This window comes from Choloepus didactylus, chromosome 8, assembly GCF_015220235.1.
Source record: "Choloepus didactylus isolate mChoDid1 chromosome 8, mChoDid1.pri, whole genome shotgun sequence".
NCBI lineage: Eukaryota > Metazoa > Chordata > Mammalia > Pilosa > Megalonychidae > Choloepus > Choloepus didactylus.
This window is the reverse complement of record NC_051314.1, coordinates 141,910,385-141,930,630: the sequence shown is the minus strand read 5'-3', so window position 1 is coordinate 141,930,630 and position 20,246 is coordinate 141,910,385. Positions and strand designations below refer to the sequence as shown.

Sequence of the window (20,246 nt, the reverse complement as noted above, 5' to 3'; positions counted from 1 at the left end):
ATAGATATTTTATTTGTACCAACCTGTATTTCTTCTGTATCATCATCACTGTGTGGCTGAGAACGTGCTGGTGGATCTTCCCTAGAAAAACATAAATCAAAAATTAAGCAAGAAAAAGGCTTTGGTACCATGTAGTCATAATTTTAGGTGAACTAAGTCTATTAAAAATAGGCAGCCTTAGAATTGGGGGATAATATTAGGGGAAGTTTACAGTTTCAGACTATAACTGATAAAAACCAATATGTAATAAATGAAAGTATACTTCCAATATAAACTAAAACGTTCTGTCCTCTTCTCAGAAACCACAAAAACAAGGGAAATAAAAACTCAAACTCCCTCAGAATGCACTAAAACCAAGAGAAAGAAAAGCTCATATTCCCTCTGATGATTCTAGGAATCATCTGTAACTATGAACCCCAATATATGAGAAAGGGAAGATCACAGGGATGAAGGAAAATGCCAAAAGAAAATGTGTGAAGGGCTGTTCAACAATGCTGATGGGATCCCCCAGGGCCAAAACCAGTAATATTTTGATTCTACAGTGAAGACAGAGTGAGCAGCTGGTGTCAGGAATTACTCTGGATCTAGAATGCTGCCACAGGAAAAGTGAGGGAGAGACATAAAGAAAGAAATCCTCAGACATACAGTCTTTGCAGAAAGAGTCAGGGAAGAAGGCCGGAGTTGTTTCAGGTTGAAGGACCCAGACTGAATTACTGAAGGGCGACCACACTGCTCTGGTCCCTCCTCAACACTGAACTGCAAAGAGCTGGCCTAGGAAGACCCCACACCACACTGAAAACAAATACCAGTCAAGGTAAGAACCAGCAGAGGATCCCATACAGAGAAACTACAAGGAAAAAGGAAAGAGGGGCTTCTGGTTAAACGTGTACATTTATCTCTCTGCTCCCTCTTTAAACACCACTGAAATAAAATGATAGGAAAGATCCCCACGGCAAAGAGAATCAGAAGAAAGATGGCAACACATTTGGAAAATGGAGAGCCAATGGAGGGAGAAAATTCACTGAGCAGAGCCAAAAAAAACTATAACACAAATGGGGGGTGGGGGTGAGGGCAATGAGCAACACCAGAAACAAGTTAGAACCTGGAGATATCGTGGATGATTAAAGTGAAGCTCTGGCTAAAAACAAGGTGATTTCTGAAAAGCCCATATAAGGAGCAGTAGGACACACCTCACCTTGCACATCCTAGCAACCAATCATCTTCCACTTCCCACCCCACCCCCACCCCATGTCAAGACTGCCATAGGTAAGCAGGTTTATTCTCTGGAAAAAATGAACTCAGCCCAGGGGAATATGGGAGTGAAATACCAGAATATGCCAAGGAGCTTGTGAAGCTCATACTGAATGGTGAGACAACTACCCGCTTCCTCCTATCCTGCTTCCAGAATACAGACAGATTAGAGGATTCTTCTTTGTAGAAACTCAAAAATCCCAGAGGACAGACAGATACCGTAGGAATCTTCATCGGATTTCTGCTGGATCACCATTAGTCAAAAAGCCCACCCAGGTACACAAAGTTTCCAGGTAGTTATTTTTTGTGCCTCACTGTTAAATATGAATAAAGGACTAGAATGGAAGAAATAAAGACAATAAAGGGATCAGATGAAAAACATTTTTATTATGACCCAAAATAAAAGAAGACATTGCATCCATGAAAGAAGAACAGAAGATTATATAAAAAGGATGAGAGGACAAGACTGAGGTTGTACGAACTGAAGAAAATGGGAGCTGAAATTGAAAAATTCAATGAAATGCATTATAAAATCAAGGAAATTACCAAAGAGGTAGAACAAAGAAGACAGAGAGGGACAATAGAGGAGAAATTACCAAATTCAAAGGAATAATCAAGCAGATCCAACATCTAAATATTAAGAGTTCCAGCAAAAGAAAAACAAGAAAATAAGAGGAAATTACCAAATATTTTATGTCTTTAAATGTCCCAAAACTGAAAAATGTGTCTCTAGAACAAAAGGGCCCACCAAGTACATAGCACAATAAATTAAGAACAAACTTAGACATTGCGGTAGATTGTTTGCAAAGATGACCACAATAATTCTTCCCAATCTTTAGACATGCCCCTTTGCAGGGTAACACTGCCACTCTTCCCATGAAGAAATGCATTTATTTTCCCTTCCCTTTAATTTAGGCTGGCTTCAGGACCTGTTTTGACCAAGAGAATGTGTAATTCTGAGCCTTCACAACTTCCATTCTTGCCTTTTTGCATGCCTACAGTGAGGAATGTCACAAAACCTGGCCCCTCTAAAACATGATGAAGTATTTACATTTGTGAGTTGATAAATTTGGCTTTCTGAAGTGAATCTCTAAACACTGGGAACTGAATTGATAAAAGTATGATTTTAATGTTTATGAACATTCTAAATATTCTATTATCAATCACATCTAGCACAGAGCTGCTAATGTTATTACTAATGAAATCTATAAATATAAATGCAAGTCTTGATTTTAATGCCTTGAGGGAAACCAAAATTTATAAGATAGTCCCTGACCTCAAAGAGTTTATCATCTAGTAGGCAAGTTAAGGTGTAAATACATGACAAAATAGTATAAAGAGTGTAGGAGGAGGGCTTCAAAGTAGAGATGTCACAAATAAAAGTACGGATGTTAAAAAGTACTCGCTATGTTTGGGAAACACTGAAACAGGGATGAGAGCGCTGGTTTTAGAGACAGACACAGCTCAATGTCTCAGTTCTGCCACCGTCGGTAGAGAGCTTATTAGCACCTGCGTCCCATCTATAATGTAGGGATGACAGCAGCTACTCTAGAGAGCTGTTGCCAAGATTTAAAATACGAACATGCCTATGCAAATTCACAGAGTTGGAAACTAGAATACAGGTTACCAGGGGCAGGGTGGGGGTGGGGAGTTAGTGTTTAATTGGTACAGTTTTTTGTTTGGGGTGATGGAAAAGTTTTGGCAATGGATGGTAGTGATGGTAGTACAACATTATAAATATAATTAAGGCTACTGAATTGTATATTTGAAAGTGGTCAAAATGGAAATTCTTAGGTTGTATATGTGTAATCAGAATAAAATTAAACAAAACAACAGAACTGAACAACACAAAGAGTGAACCCTAATGCAAACTACAGACTGCAGTTCATAGTATAATTACAATAATAATAATAAAGAACATGCCTAACATTTGCTGTAGTAGCAGCTGTTTTAATTCTGCTTGCAGGGAAACAGGCTCAGGGAAGAAATAACTCTAGACCAAAAAGGGGCAATGAGGATTAATACCTGGAAGGGAGATATCATCTGGGTCAGGCTTGTGGGCCCTGTTTACGTTCATCTCCCCTATAAATACTCCCTGGATCACCCCGGCTTACAGTGATTATTCAAATTCCCAAAACACTGCTTATCAGAATACTTCACAACTTTATTCCTAAACATTTTTCAAAACACAACTCTAACATCTGTTTCTTGACATGTTTGACTTTGCTACCAAGCCTGGACTCCCACAGTGGGAGTCCACCAATCCTATTACGTTATGAGTAGTAAGCTCATAAATGTACAATGAAAATGAGTCACTGTCTACACCAGAAATGCCTATCACCAGTCCCCTTTCCCACATCCACTGCAGGCAATGAAAATCAAACTAAGCATACTTTCTCACTGAACCCTGGATGCTAAGACTCCTGCTCAACACATCATGCCAGTTAACCAAAACCAACAGACCTGAGTTAGCAAACAAGATAAACCTAGTGAGCACCCTTGGACTGGACTATTATTTGACTTAGCAGAGGCTACCATGGAAAAGAGTGAAGTAACCATATTCACTCATTCATTCAACAAATATTTATTGAGCTCAGACTCTGTATCAAGTTATAAACATACACAACATGCCTCACAGAGATTATCATCTGGAGTATAAGGTATGTACTACATATGGGAGTAATGTGAAATGAAACATGAAGAATTACGGGCTATGGCAGACCCCAATAGCCATTCCCCCACTCTTCCTTGCTAATAAAAAACCCAAATGTACTCAGGTTGTCTTTGCACCCTAAAGACCTCTCCCCAACTGCAATGGTGACTAGAGATTGGTCCCAGTCCATCATGGTTATTCCATCTCCTTTGCCAGGGACCTAAAGGGAAGGACCCTGACCCACAAGGAAGTCTTCTAGAGGCTCCTGGGACAGTTGTTCTTGCTCTTAAAAAGGGACATGAGACAGGAACTCACGTATTCTGGTCTCTGGATATGACTGTGTGAGGACATGATGCCTGGAACTCGTGCAGCTAGCTTGGCCCCAGGAGAGGAAAACTAAGAAATTCAAGAAGTTGACAAGAGTCCTAACATCACTAACATAGTTGCTATGCCTGAGGGCTTCTTGTGAGGGAAAATAATATACCTGCCTCATTGTTTAAGCCATTCTTAAAGTTGGATATGCCAAATCATCCCAATTGATAATGGGAGCAAACACAAAGGGCAAGGCAATTAGATTAGGGTGCAACCAAAAAAAAGGCCATGCCTCTTTCATGTAGAAGAAACTGAAGAAATTATATTCAAAGACATGTTCTGCTTTTTAACTTTTACGTAACAAATAACTTGGAAACTTAGAGACACTGTTCAATTCAGGAATTTTACCTTCTGAAATAGGTAACTCTAAAATGCTAGTGGAAAGTGCATAAATTGGACAACTTATAGTGAAAGTTTTTGGAAATACTGGTCCAGAGCCTTAAAAATACTCATAGCCTTTGCCCTGTAATTTGAGTCTAGAATTCTCATTCTATGGAAATAATTCTAAATGCAAACAAATGCTCTATGCAAAAATAAGTTCCCTGAAGCATGATTTTTTTATAAAGAAAAGGTGTAAATCACTTAAATGTCCAAAAACCATGGAAATTATTAAGTCAGTTATGGCAAATGCATATATGTGAAAATTATGCAGTCATTAAAGATAATTTTGTGCCATTTATAAAACAGAGAAATTCTTATGTCAAGATGTTCAATGAAAAAAGAATATAAAACCACATATATAGTATGCTCTAAACTTAGCCTAAAATATACTTTAAAAGACTAGAGAAAATATGCCAAAATGTAAACAGTATTTCTTTTAGGTGGTAGAATTATGGGTGATTTTTTGTTTTTATTTCTTTTCTGCAGTTTTCAAATTTAGTTATCATGAGCAAATACTTTTATAATTTAAAACAGGACATCTTTTGCAAATCATAGACTTTCTAAACATTTGAATTCCTCCTCTACCCACACCCCTTTCAGAATTTATCTTACTAAATAAAAGGAAGTTATAAATATTCCTGTAGTCTATGCTAGGGACAGATACTACTTGATATATTTAAAATATCTACAAATAACTTAGAGTAGTTCACTACTACTGAACTCAAAGAAGCAAAAACATTAGGACAGTAAGGGACAAACTGAAGAAGGGATACACTGAGACGGATACCTACCCACATCTACAGAGGCAAACACAAAAACTGAGCTTTAAAAAGACAGTAAAAGCAGTGAAGAATGCTACTAAAAAGTGGAACAAACTACTGCTGTACACAACATAGAAGATTCTCTAAAGCATTCTGTTGAGTTAAAAAAAGCCAGACACAAAAGTAGCGACCACATGATTCCATTTATATGCAGTTCTAGAACTGAAGAGAGTGATTGCCTGTGGGGTGAGGGGCAGGGGGTGACTGGGATGGGGCACAAGGAATTGCGGGGATGGAAATGTTCTATATCTTGAATGGGTGGTGATTAGGTAGGTGCACACATTTATTAAAACTCACCAAATTGTGAACTTAAGATCTGTGCATTTTATCGTAAATGGACCTCATATAAAGTAAACCTACAATTTTCCTGTTTTTTTACCTAAAAATGTGATCCAATCTCCACTTAGTACCCTTTCCAAATTAAAGGTGCAATAAACATTGCCCTTCTCAACCCTAGTTCATTCACCCAGTTCAATTAAAAATCTGTAATTCCTGACACCTCCCTCTCTAGCATCAAGTTCTGAAGGCATTTGCTCCTAAACATCTCAAATCCATTACTTCTCCCTGCTCCAGGTCACCATCTTAGTTAAAGCCACTATCAGGTGCCTGGTCTGAGGCACCATCCTAATTGGTCTTCAATTCCCACACAGTACCCAGTCTTTGTTCTAAAATTGAAATCGGGTCAGATCACTCTCAGATCCCTTCAATACCTTCCTAAGGTTCTCAGAATAAATTAGATCTTTAACATAATCCCCCAACCCACCCCTCCAGCCCTAACCCTAACAACACCCCACCTCACCAACTATGAATCGTGCTTCACTCTCCCCTCGCCTCTCCGTGCTCAGCCACAGTGGCCTCTCTAAGTTTCCTGAGTACCTCAAGATCTTCCATGCCTCAGAACCTCAGAATCTTCATTAAGGCTGTTCCCTCCTTCTGGAAGATTCTTCTCTTGACCCTTCAACTGGTTACCTTCCACCCAGCCTCCTTATCTCACTGGGCATTCCATGACCCTCTCTGCAATCCCCCTCACCCAATCAATCTTAATATGTCAGTGACTACTCCCCCATTTCTTTCATAGCACATATCACAATTTTCACTTTTATTTGTGTTTGTCCAAAGTCCATCCCTACTAACACTATAATGATAATGATGAGAGCAGTTAGCACTTAAGAGCATACTAGTGTATTTAACATTTTACATTTACATAAACAGTTTACATATTACCTCTTTTTATCCCACATCAACTAAGAGGTAAGTTCTGTAATATTCACCCCATGTACAGACATGGAAACTGAGGCACAGAGAGCAAGAAAAGAGCAGAGTCCTGACCTGTATCTTGCAATCTGACTGGAGGAGCAGCACTACATTATACTGACCTATTAAGTGTGAGGTTGGACTGTCAACCTCCAGAGGATTTGCACACCACCTCAGAGCATGGCATAGCACCATGCGCTCTACAGCACTGTTCAACCGTGTCTAAGATAGCGCTGTCTTCCATAGGTTCACTCAAACATCTTGGCAAAGAATAACCACCCAGGAGGAGTTCTCCAATATGCTTAAAGTATTGAAATCTACCAAGCACTTTTTAATGTTAGGAGTCATCTTATTTATAGAAGCATTTATACTAACTTATTAGGTGTACCATATTTAAGAATAAAACTATGCCTGTAAATATCCCAAAGTTGAGATTTGCCTAACTATTCTACTATCATTCCTTATCCTCCAATTATTCCAAATTAATGAGGCACTACATTAATAATTTTCAGATTATTCAAGAGCTGAAAATACCAAAAATAGAAATATAATCCAGAAAGTTTCACTGAAGATCCATCAAATAAAAAATATGGGGTAAAATTAGTGTTAATGAAAACAAACACAATTCTAATTATATTTCTAAGGTTCATTCTTTCAACAAATGTTTATCAAGCACCTATTATGTGTCAGGCCCTGTTCCAGAAGCTGGGTGAATGAAATTGCCCAAGTCCCTGTTTTCATGCAGTATACATGTGAATAGAAAAATTAACGGAATTATGTTAGATGGAAATAAGTGCTATGCAGAAAAATAGGCAAAGTAAGGGGATAAGGAGTGATGCACCAGCAAGGGTTGCTATTATGCTATTTTTGAAAGGATGGTGAAAGAAGAACACTCTGATGACGACTTCTGAGAGAGCCCTAAAAGAAAAAAATAGGAACCTACTGAATTCATTGAGTCTTCCACATTTTCAAATTTGCACTAAAAAGACTGAAAAATGAACATTTCTTCCCTATACTCTAAAGAAAGGCGAACGAATAAATGCCAGGCGGGGCAAGATGGCGGACTGGTGAGCTGTATGTTTTAGTTACTCCTCCAGGAAAGTAGGTAGAAAGCCAGGAACTGCGTGGACTGGACACCACAGAGCAATCTGACCTTGGGCATACTTCATACAACACTCTTGAAAACGTGGAACTGCTGAGATCAGCGAAATCTGTAAGTTTTTGTGGCCAGGGGACCCGCGCCCCTCCCTGCCAGGCTCTGTCCCGTGGGAGGAGGGGCTGTCAGCTCCGGGAAGGAGAAGGGAGAACTGCAGTGGCAGCTCTTATTGGAAACTCATTCTACTGATCCAAACTCCAACCATAGACAGACTGAGACCAGACACCAGAGAATCTGAGAGCAGCCAGCCCAGCAGAGAGGAGACAGGCATAGAAAAAAACAACACGAAAAACTCCAAAATAAAAGCGGAGGATTTTTGGAGTTCTGGTGAACATAGAAAGGGGAAGGGCAGAGCTCAGGCCCTGAGGCTCATATGCAAATCCTGAAGAAAAGCTGATCTCTCTGCCCTGTGGACCTTTCCTTAATGGCCCTAATTGCTTTGTCTCTTAGCATTTCAATAACCCATTACATCTCTGAGGAGGGCCCATTTTTTAATCCTTTTTTCTTTTTCTAAAACAATTACTCTAAGAAGCCCAATACAGAAAGCTTCAAAGACTTGCAATTTGGGCAGGTCAAGACAAGAGCAGAACTAAGAGAGCTCTGAGACAAAAGGCAATAATCCAGTGGCTGAGAAAATTCACTAAACACCACAACTTCCCAAGAAAAGGGGGGTGTCCACTCCCAGCCATCATCCTGGTGGGCAGGAAACACTCCTGCCCGTCGCCAGCCCCATAGCCCACAGCTGCCCCAGACAACCCAGTGTGATGGAAGCGCTTCAAATAACAGGCACACACCACAAAACTGGGCGTGGACATTACCCTTCCCTGAAACCTCAGCTGATTGTCCCAGAGCTGGGAAGGTGGAGCAGTGTGAATTAACAAAGCCCCATTCAGCCATCATTTGAGCAGACTGGGAGCCTCCCTACACAGCCCAGCAGCCCAGAACTGCCCTGGGGGGACGGCACTCACCTGTGACATAGCACAGTCATCCCTCAACAGAGGACCCGGGGTGCACGGCCTGGAAGAGGGGCCCACTTGCAAGTCTCAGGAGCCATACGCCAATACCAAGGACTTGTGGGTCAGTGGCAGAGACAAACTGTGGCAGGACTGAACTGAAGGATTAGACTATTGCAGCAGCTTTAAAACTCTAGGATCACCAGGGAGATTTGATTGTTAGGGCCACCCCCCCTCCCTGACTGCCCAGAAACACGCCCCATATACAGGGCAGGCAACACCAACTACACACGCAAGCTTGGTACACCAATTGGACCCCACAAGACTCACTTCCCCTCTCACCAAAAAGGCTAAGCAGGGGAGAACTGGCTTGTGGAGAACAGGTGGCTCGTGGACGCCACCTGCTGGTTAGTTAGAGAAAGTGTACTCCACGAAGCTGTAGATCTGATAAATTAGAGATAAGGACTTCAATTGGTCAATAAATCCTAAAAGAACCCTATCAAGTTCAGCAAATGCCAAGAGGCCAAAAACAACAGAAAATTATAAAGCATATGAAAAAACCAGACGATATGGATAACCCAAGCCCAAGCACCCAAATGAAAAGATCAGAAGAGACACAGCACCTAGAGCAGCTACTCAAAGAACTAAAGATGAACAAGGAGACCATAGTACGGGATACAAAGGAGATCAAGAAGACCCTAGAAGAGCATAAAGAAGACATTGCAAGACTAAATAAAAAAATGGATGATCTTATGGAAATTAAAGAAACTGTTGACCAAATTAAAAAGATTCTGGACACTCATAGTACAAGACTAGAGGAAGTTGAACAACGAATCAGTGACCTGGAAGATGACAGAATGGAAAATGAAAGCATAAAAGAAAGAATGGGGAAAAAAATTGAAAAAATCGAAACGGACCTCAGGGATATGATAGATAATATAAAACGTCCGAATATAAGACTCATTGGTGTCCCAGAAGGGGAAGAAAAGGGTAAAGGTCTAGGAAGAGTATTCAAAGAAATTGTTGGGGAAAACTTCCCAAATCTTCTAAACAACATAAATACACAAATCATAAATGCTCAGCGAACTCCAAATAGAATAAATCCAAATAAACCCACTCCGAGACATATTCTGATCACACTGTCAAACACAGAAGAGAAGGAGCAAGTTCTGAAAACAGCAAGAGAAAAGCAATTCACCACATACAAAGGAAACAGCATAAGACTAAGTAGTGACTACTCAGCAGCCACCATGGAGGCAAGAAGGCAGTGGCACGATATATTTAAAATTCTGAGTGAGAAAAATTTCCAGCCAAGAATACTTTATCGAGCAAAGCTCTCCTTCAAATTTGAGGGAGAGCTTAAATTTTTCACAGACAAACAAATGCTGAGAGAATTTGCTAACAAGAGACCTGCCCTACTGGAGATACTAAAGGGAGCCCTACAGACAGAGAAACAAAGAAAGGACAGAGAGACTTGGAGAAAGGTTCAGTACTAAAGAGATTCAGTATGGGTACAATAAAGGATATTAATAGAGAAAGGGGAAAAATATGACAAACATAAACCAAAGGATAAGATGGCTGATTCAAGAAATGCCTTCACGGTTATAACGTTGAATGTAAATGGATTAAACTCCCCAATTAAAAGATATAGATTCGCAGAATGGATCCAAAAAAATGAACCATCAATATGTTGCATACAAGAGACTCATCTTAGACACAGGGACACAAAGAAACTGAAAGTGAAAGGATGGAATAAAATATTTCATGCAAGCTACAGTCAAAAGAAAGCAGGTGTAGCAATATTAATCTCAGATAAAATAGACTTTAAATGCACGGATGTTTTGAGAGACAAAGAAGGCCACTACATACTAATAAAAGGGGCAATTCAACAAGAAGTAATAACAATCGTAAATGTCTATGCACCCAATCAAGGTGCCACAAAATACATGAGAGAAACACTGGCAAAAGTAAAGGAAACAATTGATGTTTCCACAATAATTGTGGGAGACTTCAACACATCACTCTCTCCTATAGATAGATCAACCAGACAGAAGACCAATAAGGAAATTGAAAACCTAAACAATCTGATAAATGAATTAGATTTAACAGACATATACAGGACATTACATCCCAAATCACCAGGATACACATACTTTTCTAGTGCTCATGGAACTTTCTCCAGAATAGATCATATGCTGGGACATAAAACAAGCCTCAATAAATTTAAAAAGATTGAAATTATTCAAAGCACATTCTCTGACCACAATGGAATACAATTAGAAGTCAATAACATCAGAGACTTAGAAAATTCACAAATACCTGGAGGTTAAACAACACACTCCTAAACAATCAGTGGGTTAAAGAAGAATTAGCAAGAGAAATTGCTAAATATATAGAGACGAATGAAAATGAGAACACAACATACCAAAACCTATGAGATGCAGCAAAAGCTGTGCTAAGGGGGAAATTTATAGCACTAAACACATATATTAAAAAGGAAGAAAGAGCCAAAATCAAAGAACTAATGGATCAACTGAAGAAGCTAGAAAATGAACAGCAAAGCAATCCTAAACCAAGTACAAGAAAAGAAATAACAAGGATTAAAGCAGAAATAAATGACATAGAGAACAAAAAAACAATAGAGAGGATAAATATCACCAAAAGTTGGTTCTTTGAGAAGATCAACAAGATTGACAAGCCCCTAGCTAGACTGACAAAATCAAAAAGAGAGAAGACCCATATAAGCAAAATAATGAATGAAAAAGGTGACATAACTGCAGATCCTGAAGAAATTAAAACAATTGTAAGAGGATACTATGAACAACTGTATGGCAACAAACTGGATAATGTAGAAGAAATGGACAATTTCCTGGAAACATATGAACAACCTAGACTGAGCAGAGAAGAAATAGAAGACCTCAACCAACCCATCACAAGCAAAGAGATCCAATCAGTCATCAAAAATCTTCCCACAAATAAATGCCCAGGGCCAGATGGCTTCACAGGGGAATTCTACCAAACTTTCCAGAAAGAACTGACCCCAATCTTACTCAAACTCTTTCAAAACATTGAAGAAAATGGAACACTACCTAACTCATTTTATGAAGCTAACATCAATCTAATACCAAAACCAGGCAAAGATGCTACAAAAAAGGAAAACTACCGGCCAATCTCCCTAATGAATATAGATGCAAAAATCCTCAAGAAAATACTTGCAAATCGAATCCAAAGACACATTAAAAAAATCATACACCATGACCAAGTGGGGTTCATTCCAGGCATGCAAGGATGGTTCAACATAAGAAAATCAATCAATGTATTACAACACATTAACAAGTCAAAAGGGAAAAATCAATTGATCATCTCAATAGATGCTGAAAAAGCATTTGACAAAATCCAACATCCATTTTTGATAAAAACACTTCAAAAGGTAGGAATTGAAGGAAACTTCCTCAACATGATAAAGAGCATATATGAAAAACCCACAGCCAGCATAGTACTCAATGGTGAGAGACTGAAAGCCTTCCCTCTAAGATCAGGAACAAGACAAGGATGCCCGCTGTCACCACTGTTATTCAACATTGTGCTGGAAGTGCTAGCCAGGGCAATCTGGCAAGACAAAGAAATAAAAGGCTTCTAAATTGGAAAAGAAGAAGTAAAACTGTCATTGTTTGCAGATGATATGATCTTATATCGGGAAAACCCTGAGAAATCGACAATACAGCTACTAGAGCTAATAAACAAATGTAGCAAAGTAGCGGGATAAAAGATTAATGCACATAAGTCAGTAATGTTTCTATATGCTAGAAATGAACAAACTGAAGAGACACTCAAGAAAAAGATACCATTTTCAATAGCAACTAAAAAAATCAAGTACCTAGGAATAAACTTAACCAAAGATGTAAAAGACCTATACAAAGAAAACTACATAACTCTACTAAAAGAAATAGAAGGGGACCTTAAAAGATGGAAAAATATTCCATGTTCATGGATAGGAAGACTAAATGTCATTAAGATGTCAATTCTACCCAAACTCATCTACAGATTCAATGCAATCCCAATCAAAATTCCAACAACCTACTTTGCAGACTTGGAAAAGCTAGTTATCAAATTTATTTGGAAAGGGAAGATGCCTCGAATTGCTAAAGACACTCTAAAAAAGAAAAACGAAGTGGGAGGACTTACACTCCCTGACTTTGAAGCTTATTATAAAGCCACAGTTGCCAAAACAGCATGGTACTGGCACAAAGATAGACATATAGATCAATGGAATCGAATTGAGAATTCAGAGATAGACCCTCAGATCTATGGCCGACTGATCTTTGATAAGGCCCCCAAAGTCACTGAACTGAGCCATAATGGTCTTTTCAACAAATGGGGCTGGGAGAGTTGGATATCCATATCCAAAAGAATGAAAGAGGACCCCTACCTCACCCCCTACACAAAAATTAACTCAAAATGGACCAAAGATCTCAATATAAAAGAAAGTACCATAAAACCCCTAGAAGATAATGTAGGAAAACATCTTCAAGACCTTGTATTAGGCGGCCACTTCCTAGACTTTACACCCAAAGCACAAGCAACAAAAGAGAAAATAGATAAATGGGAACTCCTCAAGCTTAGAAGTTTCTGCACCTCAAAGGAATTTCTCAAAAAGGTAAAGAGGCAGCCAACTCAACGGGAAAAAATTTTTGGACACCATGTATCTGACAAAAGACTGATATCTTGCATATACAAAGAAATCCTACAACTCAATGACAATAGTACAGACAGCCCAATTATAAAATGGGCAAAAGATATGAAAAGACACTTCTCTGAAGAGGAAATACAAATGGCCAAGAAACACATGAAAAAATGTTCAGCTTCACTAGCTATTAGAGAGATGCAAATTAAGACCACAGTGAGATACCATCTAACACCGGTTAGAATGGCTGCCATTAAACAAACAGGAAACTACAAATGCTGGAGGGGATGTGGAGAAATTGGAATTCTTATTCATTGTTGGTGGGACTGTATAATGGTTCAGCCACTCTGGAAGTCAGTCCGGCAGTTCCTTAGAAAACTAGATATAGAGTTACCATTCGATCCAGCGATTGCACTTCTCGGTATATACCCGGAAGATCGGAAAGCAGTGACACGAACAGGTATCTGCACGCCAATGTTCATAGCAGCATTATTCACAATTGCCAAGAGATGGAAACAACCCAAATGTCCTTCAACAGATGAGTGGATAAATAAAATGTGGTATATACACACGATGGAATACTACACAGGAGTAAGAAGGAAGGATCTCGTGAAACATATGACAACATGGATGAACCTTGAAGACATAATGCTGAGCGAAATAAGCCAGGCACAAGAAGAAAAATAGTATATGCTACCACTAATGTGAACTTTGAAAAATGTAAAACAAATGGTTTATAATGTAGAATGTAGGGGAACTAGCAATAGAGAGCAATTAAGGAAGGGGGAACAATAATCCAAGGAGAACAGATAAGCTATTTAACGTTCTGGGGATGCCCAGAAATGACTATGGTCTGTTAATTTCTGATGGATATAGTAGGAACAAGTTCACAGAAATGTTGCTATATTAGGTAACTTTCTTGGGGTAAAGTAGGAACAGGTTGGAAGTTAAGCAGTTATCTTAGTTTAGTTGTCTTTTTCTTACTCCCTTGTTATGGTCTCTTTGAAATGTTCTTTTATTGTATGTTTGTTTTCTTTTTAACTGTTTTTTCATACAGTTGATTTAAAAAAGAAGGGAAAGTTAAAAAAAAAAAGAAAAAGAAAAACAAGGAAAAAAAAAAAGGATGTAGTGCCCCCTTGAGGAGCCTGTGGAGAATGCAGGGGTATTCGCTTACCCCACCTCCATGGTTGCTAACATGACCACAGACATAGGGGACTGGTGGTTTGATGGGTTGAGCCCTCTACCACAGGTTTTACCCTTGGGAAGACGGTTGCTGCAAAGGAGAGGCTAGGCCTCCCTATGGTTGTGCCTAAGAGCCTCCTCCCGAATGCCTCTTTGTTGCTCAGATGTGGCCCTGTCTCTCTAGCTAAGCCAACGTGAAAGATGAAATCACTGCCCTCCTCCCTATGTGGGATCAGACACCCAGGGGAGTGAATCTCCCTGGCAACGTGGAATATGACTCCCGGGGAGGAATGTAGACCCGGCATCGTGGGACGGAGAACATCTTCTTGACCAAAAGGGGGATGTGAAAGGAAATGAAATAAGCTTCAGTGGCAGAGAGATTCCAAAACGAGCCGAGACATCACTCTGGTGGGCACTCTTACGCACACTTTAGACAACCCTTTTTAGGTTCTAAAGAATTGGGGTAGCTGGTGGTGGATACCTGAAACTATCAAACTACAACCCAGAACCCATGAATCTCGAAGACAGTTGTATAAAAATGTAGCTTATGAGGGGTGACAATGGGATTGGGAAAGCCATAAGGACCACACTCCACTTTGTCTAGTTTATGGATGGATGTGTAGAAAAATAGGGGAAGGAAACAAACAGACAAAGGTACCCAGTATTCTTTTTTACTTCAATTGCTCTTTTTCACTCTAATTATTATTCTTGTTATTTTTGTGTGTGTGCTAATGAAGGTGTCAGGGATTGATTTAGGTGATGAATGTACAACTATGTAATGGTACTGTAAACAATCGAAAGTACAATTTGTTTTGTATGACTGCGTGGTATGTGAATATATCTCAATAAAATGATTAAAAAAATAAATAAATAAAATAAAAAAATAAAAAAAAAAGAAGGGAAAGTTAAAAAAAAAAAAGAAAAACAAGGAAAAAAAGATGTAGTGCCCCCTTGAGGAGCCTGTGGAGAATGCAGGGGTATTGGGCTACCCCACCTGGATGGTTGCTAAGGTGACCACAGACATAGGGGACTGGTGGTTTGATGGGTTGAGCCCTCTACCATAGGTTTTACCCTTGGGAAGACGGTTGCTGCAAAGGAGAGGCTAGGCCTCCCTATGGTTGTGCCTAGGAGCCTCCTCCCGAATGCCTCTTTGTTGCTCAGATGTGGCCCTCTCTCTCTGGCTAAGCCAACTTGAAAGGTGAAATCACTGCCCTCCCCACTACGTGGGATCAGACACCCAGGGGAGTGAATCTCCCTGGCAACGTGGAATATGACTCCCGGGGAGGAATGTAGACCTGGCATCGTGGGACGGAGAACATCTTCTTGACCAAAAGGGGGATGTGAAAGGAAATGAAATAAGCTTCAGTAGCAGAGAGATTCCAAAAGGAGCCGAGAGGTCACTCTGGTGGGCACTCTTACGCACACTTTAGACAACCCTTTTTAGGTTCTAAAGAAGTGGGGTAGCTGGTGGTGGATACCTGAAACTATCAAACTACAACTCAGAACCCATGAATCTCGAAGACAGTTGTATAAAAATGTAGCTTATGAGGGGGACAATGGGATTGGGAAAGCCATAAGGACCACACTCCACTTTGTCTAGTTTATGGATGGATGAGTAGAAAAATAGGGGAAGGAAACAAACAGACAAAGGTACCCAGTGTTCTTTTTTACTTCAATTGCTCTTTTTCAGTCTAATTATTATTCTTGTTATTTTTGTGTGTGTGCTAATGAAGGTGTCAGGGATTCATTTAGGTGATGAATGTACAACTATGTAATGGTACTGTGAACAATCGAATGTACGATTTGTTTTGTATGACTGCGTGGTATGTGACTATATCTCAATAAAATGAAGATAAAAAAATAAAATAAAAAAATAAAGAAAGGCTAACTAACTCAACAGAGAAGAGGGGCTGTAGCCAGGGTAGGTCAACTGTGAGGAACAAGATGTTGAAGAATGAAGGATAAACCCTAGTAAAGCTTTTTCTTTGCAATGGCCAGTGAATTATTGATCTGAAAAGCTGAAGGACCTCAAGGGGTTATAAATTGCTTCCTATCCCACCACCTTCAGAAGGAAAACTTATCATCATGTCTATTTTATAAAGGCTCAATTTCACAACAAATAATTATCAGAGGCAAAAGTATCCAATTTTAAGAGTATTGTTGACTGAGCATTAACAAGGAATAACGGACAAAAATCAGCACACAATTTTAGCTAAGAATGAGAGAAGAGGTAAAGGAACAGAATGCTGCCCAAACTAAGCATTTATTCATTTTATATGATAAATGTTAAGATTAATCATTACAACATTCCTTTAGCATAAACTTTAAAGTTTTTTCTGATATACTTTACCTTCCTGAAACCACCAGAGTTCCGTCATCGAGTAAATAATCCTTCACATTCTCAGGAAGTGGAAGAATAACACTAAAAACAAACAAACAAACAAAACACATACCAAAAAAAAGGTATTTTAAAAGACCAATCATAAGCAGAGAGAAAAAATTCCAAATTCAATTAATTTTTGAAACATTTGTCCCCTTAACATTTTAATATTTAATATATTAATGACGTACATTTGGTAACAGCAGACTAGGAATCTGAATATGAATGAACATTGCGGTAATCTACATTAGGTTCATATATTTACTACAATTGTCTTTGTGGTGAAGGAACAAATAAAAACCAGCCAAATCCAAAGGACCAGACTGACATCAGTAGGAGAGCCACAAGTGCGCAAGAATTCTGAGCGAGCACACTGATTACATGCCTTTAAGATACCACAGAGACCAGCAGATACTTGCTCCAACACAGGAAACAACAGCAAAACAAACCAGAAGGTTAACAGCACTTGACCACCTTCTAAGATAGAAGGCAGAAGGAGACTCGGGGCCTGGAAACCGTTCTTTGGGTGGCAATGAGCAAAAAGGCTAAGAATTCATGATATGCCTGGAAGTGTTTGGCATTCTGTTCAACTGATCACCAAAGATATAAGGCCGCTTAGCTGGGCATGTTTGGCTTAATTTGTTTCAAATAATCATAATTAAGGATGACAAAATACTTGAAGTCACTTAAAAACTGATGGGATAAGTTCCTTCTTGTTCTGTAATAAATCATTAGAAGTTCCTGCCAAAGATACCTAAGAGATGCTAATATTTTGATCTTAAGGCACATAGTTTTTAAAAAGTAAAAGATTATGGCCTGATTTTTGAGAGTCAATAGAACATCACTGACTTGTAATATGCCTCATTTATTCAATGAACAAATCTTTGACACTTTGGGAATGGTTTTCGTGCCAGAAAAGATTATTCAGAGGCTACTTCAGTTTTAAAAATTAATATCTGATTTATCAAAGTTACGAATTCAAACTTAAAAGTCTAGTTCTTCCTCAGGCTTTTAATTTTAACAAATCTCTAACGTGAGCGTTTCCAATTTAAAGTCTCTTTAAATATTTAAACTCTATTTATAATTTTCTTTTTAAACACTTCAATGCTCTGAGTACAAATAAGCCTTCCCAGTTATTTAACTCTTATAAAGCTAACAAATTAAACCATAAGTACAGTAAATCTCTAAGGTTCACTTAAACATTCCAATACTATCTAAGAACTTACAATTTTTTCTTACACATTTTAAGTTGTCATAATTCTAAAGCAATTACCCAATTTAAATTGGAACCACAAGGCTAATCTGTTATGTATATGCTAAATTGTTATGTATATGCTAAATTGTTATGTATATGCTAAATTGTCCACCCAAAGGACAAATTCTTAAAGATTAATATACACAGATATTTCCCAAACTTAATAGAAAAAATAATAAGACTCTAAGCTTGAATTATTTGATCATTTCAATATTTAATTCCAGTTCTTCCTGGGGTCAAAGATATTTACTCACTAAAATAACAATATCATGCCCAGGCATCTAGGGTGATTCTCCTCTCCACAACGGGAGCAGATAGACCTTCTTTTATGCCAATCACGTCTGCCTCACAACGGCACAATTTCAGAGTGCACAGCCCGTGTTTTTGAGTCACACTCATTCTTAAGTCTAATTCGAATCTGTACTCCCCCTCCAGGTTGCACCTTCCCTTCAGTGGATTCAAAACATTCATTTATTGTTAGATTCTACTAGGAATTCTTTGCCTATTCTTCCAATCTGGCAGGTCTACAAGTCTTATAGACATCAAAGGGTAGTGAGTTGGATTCTGCATAGTTCTCATGAGCTACACAGTTCTACACTCACAGTTCTAAGATCACCCAAATGACGTGATCTTGCATCTACTGTTATGTAAGACAACAAGGATACAAAGGTGAATCCATTAAGAACTCAAAGCCTAGGATGGAGAAAAGACGACAGTCCACATGATAAGTGCTGTTAATACTGGCATACCGAGCACTACCAAAACACAGAGAACAAAGGAACTATTCCCGAAAAGACTGAGGCCATAAACAGCCATAAACAAGACAGCTAATAAGGCTGTCAAAGAGCCTAATTCAGTCACTGAAATCCACTCCGCAGGAGAGAGTCCAATGAGGCCTGAGCAACAGATGTTAAAAAATAAATATATCAAATGACAAACTATTTATTGCACCAAGTGGATATGATTCTAGAACTTAGACTCTGGTTTAAGAATAATTTAGCTAGGTGACTTTGGTTGAGTCACTTAAGCCTTCTAAATCTCTTTCCTTCCTAAATTATGAAGACTACATTAAATAATCTTTTAAGAGCCCATTCTAGCTCTAAAATCCCAGTAGAGTAACTCATCTGTATGAGATTTAATAATCCTGAGTCAATAACCAGAATATGGCCTTTCAGCCCTGAAGCTGACAATGGCCACAGCACAGCTCCGTTGGACTGGTCTAGGCTGTGGAGGGGTATCCTGCCAGTCACTTCACCACAGAACTAAAGAGACTGAAGGCATGGCTTAAAGACAAAGTAAAAGAACATTTTCAGGCAACAAAGCTTACTATGGACTGTTCAGGGGTATGAGAAAATCCTCTACCAGGTAATTTACTTTTCATTCTCAGCTTCATTTGAAGGGTATACTTGTCAAGTGAACTAAAATTATTTTGCTTCAATGGGGCTCTGACTAAATCCAAAATATAACAAGCAACATTTTTGCATGCTTAACTGTATGCCAGAAAGAATGACAAGCATTTTAAATGCTTTAGTTCATTTAATTCCCATGATAATCCTATTATTTTCTCACTTTTCCAGATAAGGCCTAAAGAGATTAAGCAATTTGCTCAAGATGCTGGTGTAACCAGAATTCAAAGTCAGGCAGATGGCTCTGACTTGAGTCCAATTCTTAACCAGCGAGCTTTACTGCTGAAGGCAAAGACAAACTGTCAGAGGCTACAAAAGGGACTCAGTGTGAAAATATATGACAAGTTCACAAAATACACTGTTACATCGAAATAAAAGAAATAACCCTGCTGAGATCAACTCAAATCCAAAGCAGACTTTCAATTATGCAAAGTGAAGAAAGATTGTTATGTCACATAGGAAGATAACTTCCATGTTAGAAGGTAAAGTCTGCTGCTG

The 20,246-nt window shown here is 38.8% G+C and overlaps 1 protein-coding gene across 1 annotated transcript in view; it reads right to left on the bottom strand.

Moving 5' to 3' along the window:
- CDC123 (cell division cycle 123) overlaps positions 1-20,246 on the bottom strand; it is a 71,674-nt gene that overhangs the window by 50,039 nt on the left and 1,389 nt on the right. The window contains exons 2-3 of the mRNA XM_037846045.1: positions 17,058-17,129; positions 24-81 (exon numbers count right to left, since the gene is read on the bottom strand). Of these exons, the coding sequence (XP_037701973.1) occupies positions 24-81; positions 17,058-17,129 (130 nt within the window). The remainder of the gene's footprint in view (positions 1-23; positions 82-17,057; positions 17,130-20,246) is intronic.